General features: G+C 37.9%; 1 protein-coding gene across 4 annotated transcripts in view; it reads right to left on the bottom strand.

Moving 5' to 3' along the window:
• The window catches only part of ehbp1 (EH domain binding protein 1), a 138,918-nt gene that overhangs the window by 48,961 nt on the left and 67,739 nt on the right, over window positions 1–22,218 (bottom strand). For 3 of the 4 annotated variants that reach the window (XM_016487971.1, XM_016487972.1, XM_016487974.1), the window contains exons 11-14: window positions 14,661–14,839; window positions 13,088–13,136; window positions 7,363–8,241; window positions 4,635–4,895 (exon numbers count right to left, since the gene is read on the bottom strand). In XM_016487971.1, the coding sequence (XP_016343457.1) occupies window positions 4,635–4,895; window positions 7,363–8,241; window positions 13,088–13,136; window positions 14,661–14,839 (1,368 nt within the window). The remainder of the gene's footprint in view (window positions 1–4,634; window positions 4,896–7,362; window positions 8,242–13,087; window positions 13,137–14,660; window positions 14,840–22,218) is intronic. The other variant, XM_016487973.1, reaches the window with a different exon arrangement.

The raw sequence follows: 22,218 nt of genomic DNA, 5'->3' as shown, positions 1-22,218 counted from the left end.
GTTAAAAAACTGAGGATGAGATTAAATTATTGTGCTGTAGTCAACACTATGCCACAAATGTTGACAATAGCACTTAACTTAAACCTGGAACATTCCTTTAAGAATGTATGTATGTGTACACTAGCATGAAGGGGTGTTGTGCCGCTGTGCTTTTTCTACTTTTTCATTAATTAGCGATTTGCTCTCACCAGGGGGTGAAGAATACGAGAGCGACTGAGAGGTTTGGTCCTAATGGATTGTGAAGGCCAACTACCCATAGTACAATGACCACTACTAAATAATCCTACTATCAAAAACCTAAACACACACATATACACAGAGTTAGCAAAGAGTAGAAGAGCAGGAGACAGAAAGTGAAGCAGAGACAAAGAGAGGGAGAGAGAGAGGGAAACAGACAGTGGTGGCAAAGATCAAAGCAAGTGAGCCAATGCAGCACAATGCAGCACAATGCAGCACAATTAACATGGCATGTAAAAGAACAAGAGAAACACACACACACACACACAGAGCAGTTCTTGATGAGAGAGGTGGGCTCACCGATGGGCCCACTGAAACACACCACTGACTGAGGACAATGACTGGCCCGCTGGTCATCCAACACACTCTCACGCACAATCAAGTCTGTATGCTAACTGCTAACAATATTGCAAACATGGAGAAACCTTGAAATGTTTTGAAAAAATGTTTAACTTCTATATCATGTTGAAAGTTGAGGCAGGATATTACAAGGGCTAGTTGCTTTAGGAAAAAAAAGACAACAGCCGACAGCAAAACTTTATAGCTTGTACTGTGTACAAAAGCAATCAAGATATTTTAAAAATGAATAGACTACTGTTCAAAAAAATTGCATTGGTACTATTTTTAAATGTTTTTGAAAGAAGTCTCTTATGCTTACCAAGGTCACATTTATTTGATTAAAGATACAGTAAATACCTCAATATCAAACTGAATATTAACGATTCAAATCTGCCCTGTTTTTCTGTCTTTCATCTGAACGTCAGGATCATTTAGCAGTTGGCAGTAAAAGAAAGCACAGCATTTCGGCCCATGCCATGTGCGCGACTGAAAAGCTCACTACACCCCAATGACTTCCCTCTCTCTCTTTCTCATCCATCCTCACTTTCACCCCTCCATTTCTATCTCTGCTTTGAAAGAATGGAGCAAGTCTTAATTTAATTAAAATATTCCCTCTGCATGCTAAAGCGTAAAGTCTTTTCTTAGTGGAGGAGCTTCATGCAGAGGCCAGTGATAAGATAACAGGGCTTACTAATCAAAACAAGACATCAACTAATCTAATCTAAATCACTAACAATTACCAGCGTGCCAAGCCATGCTCCCTTTTGATCAATGTTTTCTATTAAAAAGTGAAACAATTCAATATTCCGGCAGGCTAATGCACCGAAGCCTCATTAGCACATCGTCCTTGGGATGGAGGCATTGTGAACGCACACACTGATGCTAATTTGTGGTTAATTTACAGGACGAGGACCATCTCCCCTTCATCAGAGCACAGAGGACTTTTGCACGAGAGAGAGACTACGAGAAAAGAAAATATTTTTCTTTGAAATTTTTTAATTTTTTTTATTTAGGGCAGCATCACATTGAGGTGCCTTCTTGTTCCTGTTCTTTGATTTCTTATGCATTTCATTCAAGGGCATCTCATTTCCTTTTAAAAATTCATACAGCAAAACGTCTGAATAAATCCGCCACACGCCAGATATTTCATCATGTCCGGAAAACCCCTCCCCTGTGGTTCTGTATGTTTATGCCACTGCGTTTCACACTATTCTTCCCCTAAAACAGGATGTCAGGAGGAGAACTGAAATGTTATTCGGATGTGGCCTGAGCTTTCCGACGTCAAGTGTCAGCCATCCTGCAGTACTGAGCTCAGCAGAGCATGTTTATTTAGCGTTTGAGGTTCTCTGACTGGTCCAAGACATCAACTAATCTAATCTAAATCACTAACAATTACCAGCGTGCCAAGCCATGCTCCCTTTTGATCAATGTTTTCTATTAAAAAGTGAAACAATTCAATATTCCGGCAGGCTAATGCACCGAAGCCTCATTAGCACATCGTCCTTGGGATGGAGGCATTGTGAACGCACACACTGATGCTAATTTGTGGTTAATTTACAGGACGAGGACCATCTCCCCTTCATCAGAGCACAGAGGACTTTTGCACGAGAGAGAGACTACGAGAAAAGAAAATATTTTTCTTTGAAATTTTTTAATTTTTTTTATTTAGGGCAGCATCACATTGAGGTGCCTTCTTGTTCCTGTTCTTTGATTTCTTATGCATTTCATTCAAGGGCATCTCATTTCCTTTTAAAAATTCATACAGCAAAACGTCTGAATAAATCCGCCACACGCCAGATATTTCATCATGTCCGGAAAACCCCTCCCCTGTGGTTCTGTATGTTTATGCCACTGCGTTTCACACTATTCTTCCCCTAAAACAGGATGTCAGGAGGAGAACTGAAATGTTATTCGGATGTGGCCTGAGCTTTCCGACGTCAAGTGTCAGCCATCCTGCAGTACTGAGCTCAGCAGAGCATGTTTATTTAGCGTTTGAGGTTCTCTGACTGGTCACTTCCTACATCACTACCTGGAGTCCTTGAGTAACCCTTAAAGACCTGTCCTGTGTGAAATGAGAGACTCTAGCATGCAGGCTCTTGGCTACAGAATAATATTACTCTCTATTACTTCCTGTCTGACAGGACAAAGGAGCATCCTGAGAGGAGCTGGGAACAGTGGTAAGGACTTACTATGCAGGTGTATATGCACTTAGCAATACTCTTTTGGGAATTTTGGGGAAATCCACAACTGAAAATTAGTAAAACTAAATAAATAAATAACTCTAAAAATACAAAACGTTTACATGTACAGAAGGATTTGAGTTTGTCATATCCAGTGGTGGACTGGCCACACAAGCCCACATTACCACGGACATTCACGATTTACAGTTGTGCATTGTGTACACATGGTGAAATAATATAAGCAGTACCGTATCTAACAGATACTTAAACATTTAATATATGTGACTGGCAACAATGCTTACTACTTTTTAAAGAGCACACGTAGGCCTATATAACAAATTTACACATACAGTAAAGGTATGTGTGTGATTGTGATCTGTGTGTGTGTGTGTGTGTGTGACACACATGCACAGGTTCCTCCTATCCTAAGGGTTAAATTAATGGTCAATTAAAGCCACAGTATTAAGAAACTGGCAGCATCTGTGTCAGGGTGTGTCTCTCTCATTGCTGTCTGCACTGGGTCCAGCAACATTCTAGTTTTGAATAGATGACCACACGATTCAGACAAGGGAGAACATAAGTAAGACAATGGCTTATAATTCCTCATCTAACTATTGTATATGAGTGCCTGTAATAGAAGCCTATGTTCCACCCTACCTAAGGATTAATTACATACTGTAACCTATGTATGAATGTATTCAGTGTTTTATTTTGATATATGAGTAGCTATGTATTCAAAGTAAAGTTCATTACAAATGTCTACAGTACTATGGCTATTGCTATAGGTTTTAGATGTGTTAGACTACATTGCAAGTAGCCTACAGCAGTCTGTTTATCCTAAATCCCACCTTATCTGCTGATATTTCAGTCATGCAATTCAGTAAAAGGCTAGCTAACACTTGTAACCAATTATCACAAAGCAATGACATTTTCAAATATACGGGGGTTCTACGATAAGGAATTTAAACCTTTTGAAAAGAGTTTGGTTAATTTGACACATTTGGCAGCATTGGACGCAAGAACCCTTTTTTTGCTTTCTTGAAGTTTTTCTGCACCGCCTTTCCTTTTTTTTTTTTTTTTACAGTCCATTATCTAGCTTTTACTGACAATTAGCTCATGCTGCACTCTCTCCGATGACGTGCTTGATTTTGACTGAACGTCCAATTTGAGTAACCACTGATCGGACCAAGGCCGGCCGTTGCAGACTGGGCCAAATGCTTAACATTTATTATTATTATTATTATAACCACAGTGAATTCGTGCAAGTGATAAAAACCTGTAATCTTTGATAACGTTAGTTAATAAAAATGCACCTGTTCATTGTTAATTCATGTTCGCTCAGGTCAAATAAATAATATTAACAGATACTGTACAAATTTTGATTTTAATATTGCATTAGTAAATGTTAAAATTAACACTAGCTAAAACTAATAAATGCTTTACAAGTATTTTTCATTGTTAGTTCATGTAAATTAATGTAATTAATTTTAACAAATGGAATCTTATTGTAAAGTATTACCAAGAAATGTTTCTTGAGCACATTTGACCGGAGTAATGGCTGCTGAAAATTCAGCTTTGCCATCACAGGAATAAATCACATATATACATTACAATGTAAAAATAAAGTATATATAATAATAAAGTACACACGCATATATATATATATATATATATATATATATATATATATATATATATATATAATTTTGTAACTATTTCACAGTATTACTGTTATTATTGTATTTTTGATCAAAAGGTTGCGAACATTAAGAGAAAAATATTACCGGTCCCAAATTTGTGAACAGTCGTGTAAAAACAACAGAAATCTATGAATATCGATATCTAAGCAAAAGTGTGTATGTGTGTGTGTGAACTCACATCAATAATCTGTGGAGTGTGTGTGGGTGACTGTGCATTAGTGGTGCTTTTGTTTCCAGCCTTCATGGCAGCATCTCTACGGGCCTGTTCCAATAGCAGCCTGGCCCTCTCCTTCAGCTCCTCTTGACGAGACAGGACCTTCTGCAATGCAGAGAAAGAGATTTTATTCAACTTTGAGTGTAACCAAGTTTCACTTTGTATAACCATGATCTGTTTCACCTTCTCTTCACTGGTGTTAGACACTGGGGCGGGTACAAATTCCTGGAAAAAAAAACATGACATAAGAACAAATCTCTGGATGCCCCATCACCCTATATGTTGTGCGAGTCAGATTAGAATCTCTTCCAAACGCTATCAGCTTTGCGCTCTCATTACGGGCTCCAGCAAGCAGCTGATTGGCTGATTGGTATGGCGGTGATTCTGACAGTTGAGAGGAGATAGAGTGACTTTTGCTCCTGATCACTGTTAAGGTATCTACAGGTATCTACACTGTGCAACATATTCAGTAAAACAACCAAATGAAGCACCAACAAACTTAAGGTGGTGCAAACTGTCGCCATGGTAATGCACCTCTCATGTCACAGCTGAGGCCTTGATGACGTCAAAATAAAATCAGGACAAATCTAAGCTGGAAAGTTATTTAGTGGAAGGAATGACAGTGATACATGGCAAGAGTGTGATAAAAGTTGTGCTGCAATACCTGCAAGTGTGTGTGTGTGTGTGTGTGTGTGTGTGTATACGCTGTATAGATGAGGAGAGGCTCTCATGCGGAACACGCTATAACCCATGTCTGTATTAGAGCTGCAGGCGGGACGGCCCGTACATAATGACATGCCACTCCGAGTGACTCGCGGCTGCTGTCTGCACCTGTTCATTGTTAATTCATGTTCGCTCAGGTCAAATAAATAATATTAACAGATACTGTACAAATTTTGATTTTAATATTGCATTAGTAAATGTTAAAATTAACACTAGCTAAAACTAATAAATGCTTTACAAGTATTTTTCATTGTTAGTTCATGTAAATTAATGTAATTAATTTTAACAAATGGAATCTTATTGTAAAGTATTACCAAGAAATGTTTCTTGAGCACATTTGACCGGAGTAATGGCTGCTGAAAATTCAGCTTTGCCATCACAGGAATAAATCACATATATACATTACAATGTAAAAATAAAGTATATATAATAATAAAGTACACACGCATATATATATATATATATATATATATATATATATATATATATATATATATAATTTTGTAACTATTTCACAGTATTACTGTTATTATTGTATTTTTGATCAAAAGGTTGCGAACATTAAGAGAAAAATATTATCGGTCCCAAATTTGTGAACAGTCGTGTAAAAACAACACGACTGCTGTCATGCGTCTCACAAAATGGCAAAAATATCAAACATGTAAAAAGCTTCAAACTGTTTTATGTGCTTTGATTTTATATGGCAGCTTTTCCCATTTAAGCTGTAACTGGTTTTCTGTTGGAAGTGTTGAGGGAATTATTCATTTAACATGCATGTTACCTGTGTTTGTTACCTACAATTGTGTGTATTTACAGTGGGTATAGAAAATAATCACCCCCCCCCCCCTTTAAAATAATCACATTTTGTTGCTTTGCAGCCTGAAATGAAGACCGACACCGTTTTTGTTTTATTTAGCTATATTTACTCAGTGCAACTAATAACATCCAAGTGAAAGATATAATACCAACATGTCAGCAAAAAATGACAAAACCAGAATCACGGAGTTGGAAAAAGGATCACCCCCTTGTGTCAGTATTTTGTTGAACCACCCTTTTGCTTTAATTACAGCCTTTAGTCTGTCGGGATTTGTCTCTACTAACTTTGCACATCTAGACTTTGCAATATTTGCCCACTCTTCTTTGCAGAACTGCTCAAGTTCAGTTAAATTTGATGGTGAGCGTTTGTGGACTGCAGTCTTCAAGTCATTCCACAGATTTTCAGTGGGGTTTAAGTCTGGGCTCTGACTAGGCCATGATCCCTTAGATCATGTCCCCTAGTCTCCACTAGATCCCTGTTTCTCCAACCACTGTGTGCTCAGTTTTGCTGTGTGCACACAATGATCACTCTTTGTCATGAATTCCTGCAGCTGCTTCAGTTTCCTGATGCTCTTTCCTTCAGATGCTCTTTCATCCAGTTTGGAGCGACGTCCTGATCCAGGGAGGGTCTGTGTTGTACCAAATACCTTCCACTTCTTAATAATAGACTTCACTGTGCTTCTAAGCATTGATAAAGCCTTTGAAATTTTTTGTATCCATCTGCTGACTTGTGCCTGTCCACAACTTTATTCCGGAGATCTTTTGACAGTGCCTTGCCACCCATAGTTGATTATTCGCTTCAGATGCACTAACAAGGACTTCTGACATGTTGGTGTTCTATCTTTCACTTGGATGTTATAAGTTTCACCGAGTAAATGCAGCTGGATAAAACAAAAACTGTGTCCATCTTCATTTCACGCTGAAAAGCAACAAAATGTGATTATTTTAAAGGGGTGATTCTTTTCTATACCCACTGTATGTTTGATGTTGTTTGCTTGTTTGGTTTGGTCATTTTGACTGCTCAACAGGGTTCTCGCACTTTCTGACCAATTAATTTTCATAATGAGAAAGAAAGAAAGACAGACAGACAGACAGATAGAACATTTTGCTCAGATTTATGTGAATATGTAAGCACGCTTGTGTTGATATTTACCTGTGTGAGTTTAGCGGGTGTGTGTGTGTGGTTGGTCTGAGCACTGCTGTCTGAGGTGCTGTCAGATTCAGAGTGGCGCAAACTCGCTCTCTTCTTCTTGATTAGATCAGTGTCTCTGTTATATGTGAAGCCCAGTTTATCTGTGTTTGTTAGAGAAGACCCGGTCTGCCACGTGGGTGACCCAGATTCAGTTTGTCTTTCGCCAGGCCGTGGGGTCTTGTGCTGCTCCCTGGAGTCTCTGGTGTCAGTGGCGGTCAACCCACCCGACTGCCCGCTCTCCTTTTCTCTCTCCAGCCTGTGAGACGGGTCACCCATGTCCAGTGTATCGGCTTTGAGGAGTTTTTTCTGTTCTGCAGTGGGAGGTTGGCTGGTGGAGGTCTCCAGGCTGGTTCTGGTGCATTGGGTGGGTCGTGGGTGAGGTTCAGTGACGGTTGGTGCTGCTGGAGAGACACGGTCTGCCGTAGATGCCTGTAAAGATGGAACTACATCTTTTAGAACTTCCCCTGGGAAGGCGGATAGAGAACCAGATCCTCCGCTTGTCATGACTGACTTCACTTCCTGCTCTTCTTTAACACCATGCCCACCATTGGTTGCTGCAGCACCCTGATTAGTGGGCTCACGGTGAATGTCGTTAAGTTCGGCGTAGAACTTGTCTTGGTCGATAGAACTGTTTGTGTCCGTTTCAAAGTCTCCAACTTTGTATGTGCTACAACTGCTGTTGGCTTCGATCTGCACAACATTGAGTTCCTCACCGCTGAAATGTGCCCGGATCTGATACAGGTATGTCATCACCGTCAGCTTATCCGGGATTGCCAGCAGAACCATGTCAGATGGCTCCAAAAGCCGAGAGATTCCCAGACTGGCAAAGCCATCATATGCCTGCATACACAAAAAACAGATGATGTTTAAAATAAAGCATAGACAATAAAGGACTGTATGAAATGAAACACAGTAAATAAAACAAGAACTGGTGGACCAAAAAAGAAGGACTGATTGAAGAAAGAAAAAAAAGGATTTAATTTCAGTTGTGTCATTACTTTGTAACACACTAAAACAACACTACAGCTGAATATAGGGTGCAAAATTTACTTTAAATTCTAAACTAAACTAGAATAAATCTGTCAACCCAATCATTCATCAAAATAACTAAATTACATTTTTTTAAATAAAAAAAAATAAATCTGGATCAGACAAATGTTCTATAAAATGAATAATAAATAAATAATTAATAAATGGTAAATAAATGCATAAACAATAGAATATATGACAGAACATGACAGAATGATCGATAGAGATAGTATGATAGATACGAACTGACATTTTTAAAATAAAATAAAACTTGTCAACCAAATCATTCATTAAATTAAATAAACAGACTCATTCTATAAAATTAAAAGTAAATCAATAAGTAAATAAACAAATAAATAAATATGGATCAGTCTATTCTATAGGGTTCTATAAATCTATAGACCTAAAATAAATAAAATGAACATGTTGCAGTTTTTTTTTTTTAAAGAGTCTTTTACAGATTTATTTATCAAAGTCAATTATTATATTTGGATTATAGTGGGTGTTAATTTGGACTACTTGAGGGAAGTTGGAAAGGGAGGTTTAAGAGAGAATATATAGCAGGCTGTCGGAAGAAAGGGAAGGATGAAATAAATATGAGGTGGGATAGGTAGTGCATTAGTTGAAATAAAGGTGAAAGGGACAAACGGTGGAGGGTGAGGGGTGAAAATTAATGGTTGGGTGCAGGGTAAAAGGGTAAACTATAGGCTGTAGAGTGGGACAGAAGGTCAACGTACAGTATGGGATGAAGGAAAAAGGGAACACAGGGTAAAGAGTGAAAGGGAAGAACAGGGTTTGCAGGGTGATGGGAGGGAGGGACAGTTAGGGTGTAGGGTGCATGCAGGAATTAGATTTGGGATAAGACAAGCTGGGATCAGTAGGATGCGGCAGGTGGTGACAGCTAATGTCAAGGATGGTTCTCCATGATAAGAGAGCACGATACCAAGAAACACTAAACTAATCCTGCCTCAGTCTTATCGCATACATCTCCCACTCGCCCTCCTTCCATCTCTCTCACTTTCTCTCTCTCTCTTTCTCCCCCTTTCCGTCACTCTCTCTCTCTCTCTCTCTCTCAGCAGTGAGTATAATTGCACTGATTTGTCCGGTTGAGGAGAACAGGCAGATAATCAAACAGCCAAACTCAATCCCTGATCAGGAGATAGAGGGAGAGAGAGAGAAACGGAAGGAAGAAGTGAAAGTAAACTGGCTGACATTATCGCGATAATCCACCGAACGAATGAAAGAAAAGTTACTTTCTCTTTCTCTTAAGAATTTGAGAATACAACAGTATTAAGAAAAGCCTACAAATTAACCTTCTGTCTCGCCCTCCCCCTGATTCGCTTTATCAGAGCTGCTATCAGAGTCGAGCTGATGGCCGAGAGAATTTCACTCTGTTGACAAGTGTTGACTATTGTCTCAACCTCTGCCATTTACCCATCTACTGACTTTATCAGGTTTGTCCCCTTTATTGGCATGAGTGAGAGAGAGAGAAAGCAAGAGAAAGGGTGGGGAGGGATAATCAAAGGTAAGCCGATTCTCAATTTACAATTAATCACATCTTTCTTTCTCTCGTGCCTTCTCGTTTGCTGCAGGCTAACAATAGCGATGGTGGTGCAGAGCTTTGCAGAGTGAGGGAAATGTAAGGTACAGGCAGCTGAATAGAAAAAAGGGGAATTAATAAGGGTGGGAAAACAAAAAAAGTCTGCAGGTATATGTTGTTTGGGGTTTAGCTCTAAAGAAAGAGTGTATAATTGGTGGAATGAATGAAACTAAAGTGTCTGCTGGAGATTCTTAAACTTGAGCTACATTCACACTGCAGCTGAATGTGGCCCAGATCTAAATAGTATCTTTCATATGTGAAATAAAAAAAAGAAAGAAAAGCAAAACAGTTTGTGACCGGAGAGTATAAATGAAACATGAAAGAAATCTCCTATATGCTCAGCAAGGCTGCATTTTTTTAAAATAAAAAAATACAGTAAAAACAGTAAAACTATAAATTATTATTGCAATTTAAAATAACATGTTTTATGTTTTAATATTAAATTAAATATTTAATTTATTTCTGTGATAAAGCCAAATTTTCAGTAGTCATTACTCCAGTGTCACATGATCCTTCAGAAATTATTCTCTGAAAACACAAATTTAGTGCTGAAGAAACATTTCTTCTTACTATCAATGTTGAAAACTGAAATTTGTGTTACATTTTTCCAGGATATTTCGATGAACACCAAATTCAAAAGAACAGCATTTATTTGAAACAGAGACATTATAAATCATTATAAACGTATTTACTGTTAACTTTGATCAATTTAACATGTTTTTACTGAATAATAGCATTAATTTATAAAAAAAATTAAAAATAAAAAATTTAAAAAAAAATCGTACTGATCCCAAACTTTTAACGGTAGTGTATAAACATATAATAATAATAAAGGATAAGGAAATATACATAGTGAATCAAATGATAAAATTATATATAATAATATTTATTTATATTTATTATTAAAGTAATTAAATTATCATTATTTAAATTTTTACATAGATTATGAAGAGTGTATGTATCAATTTTTATTTACAGAGAGCATCAAGCTGCCTGGGAGAGGGAAAAAAAGGAAGGGTGTCTCTGTGTCTCATTGCTTTAGTCTTCAAAACAACAAATCATGCTTGATTAAAATAAATATACCATGTAAACAGCAGTTTGTGTGCAAGTGTGTGTTACCAAACACATCCAGATGAATTAAGCCCAAAAACATGCTTCTGATGTACTGCATTAATAACTACAAAAGCCATTTATTCAACTGACAGTAATGTGCTGTTTGCTCTCTATCTGTGTATAAATGATGCAGCGGCACTAATAACCCGTGTGAACTGTGTAATTGTGTGTTTAAGACTTTCCCTTCCTGCTCAGGACGGTCAGCCCCTCCCCCACACTAAATGGACAATGAAAAGCATTTTGTTTTGTGAATGACATCGCTGAATGATTGACAGGTATCCATCGCTGTCAGTCACACACACAGCCAGAGGGGCTTTTCCCCCCTGTCCGCACATTTATCGTGGAACACATACACGCACGCGCACACGTGCGTGCACAGATCAGATATCATGGGAAATTACTGCTGGTCTCTCTCTAGACACACACACAGAAAATAATTATTTTCACTGCCTGTATGACCAAACCATCCTCTCCTCTCCCCTCTGCTATTGATTGCTCTTATCTGTCATATTTCAATGGAGATTATTGCAATCACGGCTGGGCCAGAGAGGGTCGCGCTGATTCTATCAAATGGAAATGAATGCAGTTTATATAAATGTGTGTGTTTGGGGCTGTATAGAGAGTGCTCTTAACCTCCTCATCTTGGGATAGACATTTATTGTTGAAAGACAGCGAAAGGACGCACTCTTCACTGTGTTGGAGAGAGAAAAACTGTGTATATGATAGTCCCAAAACGAGAGAGAGCAGGAAATGAACTCAGGAAGTGACTGCAGGTACTGAGTGTAGGGTAAAGTGATGATGGATGAAAGGAATACAGGGAAAGGAGAGAGTGAGGAGCACATTAAATACACCTAATAAAGTCTAAATGGAGTTCATCTGAGGGCTGAAATAAGACTTAATCTGCAGCGCTCCAGAATACAGTGATCGTTCATTGGAGCGGAATTACAGAGGAATTAAGTTTTATACTTCCACAAATCCAAATAGATTCCAAACGAATCCAGGAAGCAACTCTTCAGCAAATATGCATTTGCTCTGTATCGTGCGCTGCTGTGCATTGTGTGTGTGTGTGTGTGTGTGTGTTTTGAGAGAGAGGAAGAGAGATGCTTGGAGTAATCCTTGTTGGCACAGCCACCTGGTGGTTTATTTAAACAGGCATTTGAGAGCTGACAGCAATATTCACACCTTCCTCACTCTCTCAAAACTCATTCGTCGTGCACATCCCACTGAAAATTCCTGAATGGATGGAACAAGGTATAATGTAAAACAATAACGGGAGAAAGAGGGAGAAAGTGACTAAAAGAAAGTAAAAGAAAAAAGGAGGAATGGGAGGGGGTGCAGTGCAACAGATTCGGTCTTTTTTTATAAAGGTTCCATCCAGTGTCACATGATCGTTCAGAAATCATTCTAATATGCTGATTTGGTGTGGATCAAAATGCAATTACTGTGTCCATATAAAACTACTGTTAAAAAATTAAAAATAAATAATAATAATATTTCAAAAGTCTATAAGGGCTTGGGTTTGGTGTAGCGATTATAAGTATTATAAGTGCTTAATTTAAAACAACAGAAGTTAATGGGAGGTCAAGTATATTTACAAGTTTGTGTGTGTGTCTTCTGTTTGGACCTCCTTGGTCCAAAGTATGTGATTAACTCTCTCCTCTCTTCCCTTCTCCCTCTGTGGAGAAGCCTGTAAAGTTCATTTATAGCATGTTTATGAATTATGATGCTATCTTACGACTCCCAGGTGACTTCCTTCATCCACACAAACACGCACAAACACACACACTCTTTCCATCAGTGTCAGCAGGGGAGCCGCGTTCTGAAAGTGGCAATTAGAGAACGCTGGGTGGGAGTGAATCAGAGTTATAACAAAATAAATCACCTATGAGGAGGATTACTGATGCACAAACAAACGAAGAGAGGAAGGGAGTGTGTAGCATTTACCTTTTTGTTGTTTTCTTTAATATCTTGAGGATTGAGAGCCTTGTAGTCACTAGGAGGGAGAAAAGAACAGCAAGAGAGAGAAAGTTAGCTTTAAATATGCGTCTCATGTAATGGCTGTAACATGCAATTTCACAGCTCTGCAATCAACACAACTAATAGAGTGTGCATGTGTGCAAGCGTGCACGCAAAAAGAAACACACACACACACACACACACACACACACACACACACACACACACACACACAAAACCTTTACTCAACCACTCAACATATTAAACGTTTCATCTCTCATTCTCCATCACACTACCCACTGTGTGCCTGGGGTCTTTCCTCTTCAGCAGGGGAAACAGTAGCGGGCTACTCTAAAAATGGACAATATCCTTCATTTTGCTTATATCATAAGCCTCAGCATTCACTACATGTCATTCAAACCTTGATGTGGGCTGTGTACTGTCCCCTGGGGCACAATGTGCTTTAAAAGCCCTCTGAGGACTTTCTCTACATGAAACAGCATTTATAAACACACTTCACTTCTGTAACAAGCCATATTTTTAGTTCAACTGCATATTAAGCTGGTAATACTGCACATTTTATTCAGTTTGATTCTATCTTGAAAAGTATACTACAATATTATTAGTTAATACTTCTGTCTGCATTCTTGGTTACAGCAACAGAAAATTCATTGCAGAGATGAAGAAATTTACTTTTTTTCTGGAATAATGGTCACGGATCACTCATGCACTATATGATAATGCATGAAGCAAACAGCAGGTTGTCTCTCAGGTTGTGTGAATAGTGCGAGTGAAAGGTGCAGAGAAAATTTCAAAAACGTTGTCAATAAATGTAAATGTTTCGTAAAAATATCAAAGATAATAAATCAGTCAATATGCTTTGGACGGCAATTGCAGGGAGGGTGGGACGTTCGCTTTCAGTGCTATCAGGCTAAAGTTAGCATTTTCCAAGATCTCCTACTGCACCTTTAAATAGATGGCGGCCAGATTCCTGATACTTTAGCATATGCTAAACCCAGAGGGTGGTTGGCCGTGGCGCTGTCAGCACTGTGATGAATCTGCTGTAAGTGTAGTAATTAAGGAGGATTTGAGTCATTCCTGATGAGACCAGACACAGAAATGTTCGGAAATAAGACAGAGGGATTAAAAACTCTCCATAATAAACCATATTAGACCCCACACACAAAGTGAGACTCTCACAGAAGGGGAGAGAGAGAGGTAAATTAAGAGAGTTGTGTATATATACAGTTTAGGGCTGTCGCTATTAATTATAAAGACGTTATTGAGTAATCTGATGATTCAAAGGCATCATCAAAGGCAACAACTGAAAATCATTCACTCACCTTCCAAACCTCTATGACTTTCTTTCTTATGTGAAACACAAAAGACAATATTACAATTTTCATTTTTGGGAGAGGTATACCTTTAACGTGGGGTAAGTTGAGTCAGCACCCCATGCTCTAAACATGGGTACTGCTGACTGAACAACCTCAAGAAGCACTTCCTGTGTGTAATGATGCTTGTATAAAAGTGTGTATTGTCATGAATGTGCATGGCTTACATTAAGTTGGGTCTGAAGTAGTGTAACAGGGCACAGAATGCTAGTCCATTTCTCCAGGAAGTGGTGAAGTTGGTGATTTTGACGCCTCTATAGTTTTTCGTGACCTCACGGCACCAGGCCAACAGGGACTGACTTGCATTTGGCTTCCCACCAAGAACAGGACTAGGAATTGGACTGGGCTATAGAGAAGGAGAAAGAGAGGGAAGGATGTAGAAAAAGAGAGATTAATATGTGCTATTGAGATTAAAATTATTAATCTCAATAGCAGAGAAAAAAATTAATGACATGTCAGCTTTGACTTGGAAATGAACATACTCAGAAGTCTGGATCAATACATCTCACAGACTATTTATTTATCAAAACACTACTAGAAATATGTTCTAAAATATATTACAAATATATTAAATATACAAGATAAAAAAAAAAAGAAAAACTTTTTTATTTTCATTATACACAATAGGAATGTGTTGCATAACGTATGCAGACAAGGGAAACGAATTAGAGAAACACAACTTCTTGTAATTATACGGAAACATGAACTGTACACTAAATTAATAACTCATTTAACCCACGTTTTGACCATTTTTTCAAATACAGACAAATTTTCTCTATCCCACACACACATACAACCCTTTATTGTCCCTTTCTTCAAAAGTCCTTAAATTCCAATCAAGAACATCAACACACACCCACACACACACACACACACACACACACACACACACACACACACACAAACAGACTTATAACAATCCTCAGGATTCCGCCACAACAGTAAACACAGATCAATACAAACAAATTCCCAACAATGAACAATAGTTATTAGGAATGTTTTTACATCATTTGCTGTCATGAACATTTACATAGTCTAAACCTCATTTAATGTAGAACATAACTGATAAGCAAAGCTCATTTTGTTTTATTCTTCCTTTTATTTTACTGTTGTACCTTTTGTGACTGGCACAATCTGTTAAGTGACATCAAACTAGGATTCAAGAGTCTCGCTTCAACCATTTAATTATGAAAAGCATATTCCCCTTATTAAAGGGTCTCATATTCAATCAGAAATCAACAACAGTGATTTATCCAGAGCAGAAACTAAGTGTGATGAACTGAATGGACTAAACAAGTATTCCCAGCATGCATACACACATGGGGGTGGGGAAGAACACGTTAAGCTCCACACAAATGCAAAACCCGCAACCACTTATCCATGTCACTTTTCCGGCATGCATGATAAGAGAGCTGTAAGTTCCTGAGGCAGTCTTTGCTCCTTTTAAGAGATGTTTGAAGTAGCGGTCTAATTTCAGCTCAATAATTACCTGGGATTACCGGCCAGGTGCTATTAAAGCAATTAGAAGACAACAGCCATTTAGGAGCGCTCTTTAGGCTAACAGTACCCTGTGGCACATTTACGGCGGGAGGAAAACAGTAGCACTGACACACCAAGACACGTTTAAATTCCCAGGAACCATGGCTGTTATTTCATTCATCCTCCACCTCTGTGAGGTGGGTTGATTCTAAAGCATCTATCTGTTTTACAGTCAAAAAACACTTAAGACTCACTGTTCAATTTGCTAAACTTGCCACACTTGCTAAAGTATTCACTGAAAACTAATGAAGTATTCCCCTGTAAATTACTGAACTGTTCCCCTGTAAACTACTGAACTGTTGGGATGTTCAAATATAAACTGCTGAACTGTTCTCTTCAGATATACTGAACTGTTGCATTGGTAACTGATAAAAATATAAACGACTGACTCAGATATAAATGCCTCAGATATAAACTGCTGAAATGTTTCAAAACCTTTTTAAACATAAATTTCTAAACTGTTCTCTTTTCAACAATACTGTTCAAATATAAACTACTTAATATCTAAACTGAACTGTTTGTTTTAAACAATCAACTGCTGAACTGCACTACTGTAAACTGTTTCAAAAACTGCTTAATTGTTTACATGTAAACTGCTAAACTGTTTGATCGTAAACTATAGTGTTCATTTATTAATTACTGAATTAAGTAAACTAAACTTGTTTAAACAAACTGCTGAACTGTACTTTTGAAAACTGTTTCAAAAATGGCTTGATTTAAAAAAAAAATGTAAACTGCTAACTGTTCTGTTGTAAACTACTGTTAAAATATAAACTACTGAACTGATTAAATATAAACTGAATTATTCCATTTAAACATAAACTGCTGAACAGTACCATGGTAAACTGCTTAATTCTCTCGAATGTAAACTGGTAAACTGTTCTAATGTAAACTATACTGTTCAAATGTGACCCTGGACCACAAAACCAGTCATAAGGGTCAATTTTCTGAAATTAAGATTTATACACAGTTGAATAAAGAAGCTTTCCATTGATGTCTGGTTTGTTAGGATAGGATAATATTTGGCCGAGATACAACTATTTGAAAATCTGGAATCTGAGGGTGCAAAAAAATCAAAATATTGAGAAAATCGCCTTTAAAGTTGTCCAAATGAAGTTCTTAGCAATGCATATTACTAATCAAAAATGAAGTTTTAATATATTTACAGTAGGAAATTTACAAAATATCTTCATGGAATATGATCTTTACTTAATATCCTAATGATTTTTGGCATAAAAGAAAAATCAATAATGTTGACCCATACAATGTATTTTTGGCTATTGCTACAAATATACCCCAGCGACTTAAGACTGGTTTTGTGCTCCAGGGTCACAAATATAAACTGCTGAACTGTTTCACTGTAAAATTCAGGATTCAGATGTAAACTACTGAACACTTCTCCTGTCAATCACTGAACTTTTCTACAACAAAACATCAGAATTGTACTCAAATTACAAACTGATCAAAAATCAAAGCAGCAGTACTTCATTGTTCGAACTGAACAAAAAACAGTTCTGTGGAAACTGTAAAAGTTCTGCCTTCATTCGCAAGCTCACAGCACTGAGTGCACGTTCTTACTGAACTGCATGTATCTACTGAAACAACACTGACGGGGATTTCTGGTGTCACATAGAGCGCGTGTACTTATCAAACGCTGCGCTGTCTTGCCCTGAGCAGTGGTCGCGGGGGGAGGGGGAGTGGGGTGTGGGGATAGGAGGAGAAAAATAAAAGATTGGCAGCGGCGTGTTTCTGTGCTGGAGGACAGGATTACAGTGCCGTTTCTTTCCACAAACAGTACATATTAAAATGAAGATGCATTCATCACTATCCAACACACACAAAAAGGAAGGAAAAAACAAAACAGCAAAAAAAAAATCATGCAGCACATTTCAACATCTGCCAAAAATAAGACGGAGACAGAAAATATATTCATTATTCATGATGGCAGCAAATGTACACACACCTGACACATGGTGGAGGACAGGGGCGAGGAGGGAGGAGAAGGTAAAAAGAGACGAGGAGGGGGAAAACTTAATCTGTGTTGAATGAGAGTAGGAAAGATGAAGGGTGAGAGAGAGGACGGAGAGAAAGGGTTTGGCAGAGGAACTAGGAGAGGTCATGTGATCAGCACGTCAGTCTTATGCTTAAAACCGTTGATCTGAGCAAAAAAAAACTCTTAATCAACTGTCATTTATTGCACATTCTATTAATGTGCTCTTAAAATTACATTTTCCTGCTGTCACACTAAACATTTTAACCTAGAGATCTCTAGGGCCCAAACATATTCTGAGAAATTCAACAGAAATGCAAGGAAAAAAAAGACTTCATTAAACTGATGCAATCACACACACAGGGCACCAAAACAGCGGAAGCTTCAAATCACACACATACTCTTTAAAAGTTGTAATCCACTTAAGGTGCCTGTGGCAACATCTATCTATGGCGTGTGTGTGTGTGAGGTTAGCACTCTCATAATTCTCTTAAACACGAAGCATACTCTCGTCTTAGAGAGCTGACCCATTGCATCAGTTCAGATTTGGGGCAGTCATTTGACTCGTCAAGAGGCGGTCCAATTAGTTCAATTATTTACTGTCTTGTACCAATGTGTTTGCTTCCTGAATCGTTTTTCAGTTATTCAACTGCACCTTAAATCTAATGACTGAATTTTCCCTAAACTTGCATCTCTGAATCTGGCTTTACTTTTGTTTCTAATTATTTTGGACATTCAATTGTGAAAGATTCGTTGAACTGCTTTGAACCAAATCAAAAGCTCAATTATAAAAATGAGAACTTGTATGGAACATGATGCCACAGGAACGCATATTATAGACATTAAAGTAATATCATATTACTATTATAATTATACAGTGTAATTTTAAAACTGCAAACACTGAAGCCCGCATGGAAATTCAATCACAAAGCAGCGGCCTCTCCAATATGCAACGTTTTGAAGTGGAAGAGATTGTCCTATCTGACAAAGATCAAAAAAAGGAAGGATTCTAGAAGTCGTCAACACAATACAATCTTTCAGATCAGAAATGTAAAAAAAGATTGTAACTTAAAAGTATTCATATCTTTTGCTTCCTTAAAGACAAAAAAAAGATGTTTTCACCTCTACTCAAACGACCGCACTTTCATATGAATTTCATCATTTCACATTTCAAACTTACCAAATTTTCTTAAAGAAACGAGCGAAGTTCATTTGCCTAAGCTTGAGGCTGAGGGGGAGTTTTTGGGCCTTGTACAAAAACACAAAATATGCGAGCATGACTAAATCACATTTCCAGGGCCTGTTTCCCATGCTAAGCTACACGGCTTTAAAAATGTAAACACAACAGCACTTGGTAAAACATAAGGAAATTTGGGAGGATACAAGCAAGTGCAAATCTCCCGCACGCGCTTGTGTGCTATTCATGTGTAATGTGGTGTAATCTAACGTTAGAGGCGGTAAAAACACTGCCTAAGAGGCATAGCCCAAAACTCTGAACTGTGTAAATGAGCTTTATCTAGTGAGGCCTGCACACGCTCGCACACAAAAAAACAGTATTGAAAAGCAAAAAAGGCGACTGGCACGCTGTTAGCTCTCTGATGGAGGGAGGTAGGCATTCACGAAACATACCGAATGACTCAAATCACTGTAACGCTAAACATCATCAACATGCTAACATTTCTGGCAAAGCACACAGAACTTAACAACAACCTTCAAATTACCGCCACGCTAAACAAGCCCTAAAAAAATATGCGATTTACTGAGGCGAATGAAGACATGAGAAAAAAAGGCAAACAAACGAATAAAAGATTTTTTATAGTGTTAAAGCTCCGTTGTTAGTTAAAGCAGGGATGAGAGGGTGTGTAGAGCAGGAAAATCTAAATCTATACAGCGTTAATCTGCTTTAGACAACACTCCTCTACAAACAAATTACAGGAGGCGAAGTTCAGCGATCTGCTCTGATAAAGCTGTCATTTATCAATGAATCCGCAATGCACATGGAAACTCATTAAGAGCAGAGCAGCAGTAATACTGCGGGAAGTAGAAGGAGGGAGAGAGGGATGAGGAGAGGAAGAGAGGGAAACATCAGGTGTGCTCTGCTCCGCTCCGCCGTCAGATCGTTGTCCGCGGTGGTACGGTCTCGTTGGCAGATGAGAGCCCTGATAAGCGAAAGCAATTAAAAAGAATATAATTACAAAGTCACCCCTATCTGAACGAGGCCTTGATCAAAACACACCCACATCAATACGTCAGCCAGAGTGTGAAGGGGGATCGATGGAGTCAGGAAGGAAGGCTTTTACTGTGGCATGTTTCACACCATCAAACAGCATCACGCATGAGAGATGAGACAAGACGCACTCTTAAGCTAATGAAAGACACAAAAACACAACCAGCAACAAAACGCCAAACTCTCTAACAAATGCCAGGTTTTTTTCACATTAAATGCAGTGATTCACAACCAGAGGTACACTAGGCGGTACTTGGAAAGATTTTGAACCCATACAGCAGAAAAATACATTGAAATAATTAATAGTGATTAATGCCTTCACTTTTTTATAGGCTTGTTCATGAGCAATGAAAAATTAGTGTGTAACGTTGCTAAGATAGTTCACTAAAAATAAAAATTGTGTCATGACTTACTCAAGGTCATGTTGTTTCACACCTCTATAACTTTCAGTTTTTCCTGTAGAACACTAAAGAAGATATTTTGAAGATAGTGTGGTCTTGTCCATACAATGAATGTTTGGTTACCAACATTGTTCAAAATATCTTCGTTTTGTGTTTTGTGATATCAGAACCATGAATTCATTAACAATCACTACCACTCAAACGTTTGAGGTCTGTAAGATTTTTTAACATTTTCAAAAAAGTGTCTTATGCTCAGCAAGGCTGCATTTATTTGATCAAAAATACAGTAAAAACTGTAATACTGTGAAATATTGTTACAATTTTTAAAAACTATTTTTTATTTTAATACATTTTATTTATTTATTCAATTTATTCACGTGACGGCAGTCTTCAGTTCACATGATCCTTATTAAATTATTCTAATATGGTGATTTTGTGCTCAAGAAACATTTATTATTATTAGCAATGTCAAAAACAGTTGTGCTGCTTAATATTTTTGTGGAAATAGTGATTTCCTTGAATGGAAGGTTCAAAAGATCATCATTTAATTGAAATACAAACCTTTTGTAACAATGTAAAAGTCTTCACGGTTACTTTTGATCCATTTAATGCATCATTGCTGAATAAAATACAAAAATATTTATTTCTTAAAAAAAAAAAAAAACTCTTATTGGCCCCACACTTTTGAACGGTAGTGTATGACTACCCATATATATAAATATATCACATACATATTCATCCATCCTGATGAACAAGCGTGAACTTCCCATACAGGTGCATCTCAATAAATTAGAATGTCGTGGAAAAGTTCATTTATTTCAGTAATTCAACTCAAATTGTGAAACTCGTGTATTAAATAAATTCAATGCACACAGACTGAAGTAGTTTAAGTCTTTGGTTCTTTTAATTGTGATGATTTTGGCTCACATTTAACAAAAACCCACCTATTCACTATCTCAACAAATTAGAATATGGTGACATGCCAATCAGCTAATCAACTCAAAACACCTGCAAAGGTTTCCTGAACCTTCAAAATGGTCTCTCAGTTTGGTTCACTAGGCTACACAATCATGGGGAAGACTGCTGATCTGACAGTTGTCCAGAAGACAATCATTGACACCCTTCACAAGGAGGGTAAGCCACAAACATTCATTGCCAAAGAAGCTGGCTGTTCACAGAGTGCTGTATCCAAGCATGTTAACAGAAAGTTGAGTGGAAGGAAAAAGTCTGGAAGAAAAAGATGCACAACCAACCGAGAGAACCGCAGCCTTATGAGGATTGCTGTTCGTGAATAGATAAGATCCCTAAAGTTGCAAAGACTAAAGTCCCAAACCCAAAGAGATATTTTTTATAAAAGTTAAGACTTGTACATGCCCTCCTAAAACGCCTCGTTTAAACACACCCCCACATATCTACGTCACTGTGTGGGAAGATTTGCATAACGCCGCCCTAAATGTTCACGCAAAGAAAGAAGGTGTAACTTTTATTCTTGCTGTAGTATTGCTGTTGTGGAGATGCTGTGTGTTTCGTTGTGAAAGCGAAACTACTTTGTTTGGCCTTCCAGAAGA

This window comes from Sinocyclocheilus anshuiensis, unplaced genomic scaffold (genome assembly GCF_001515605.1).
Source record: "Sinocyclocheilus anshuiensis isolate Anshui unplaced genomic scaffold, SAMN03320099.WGS_v1.1 scaffold918, whole genome shotgun sequence".
NCBI classification, from domain to species: Eukaryota; Metazoa; Chordata; class Actinopteri; order Cypriniformes; family Cyprinidae; genus Sinocyclocheilus; species Sinocyclocheilus anshuiensis.
The sequence above is the reverse complement of the archived record's forward strand: the minus strand, read 5'-3'. Positions and strand labels throughout refer to the sequence as shown.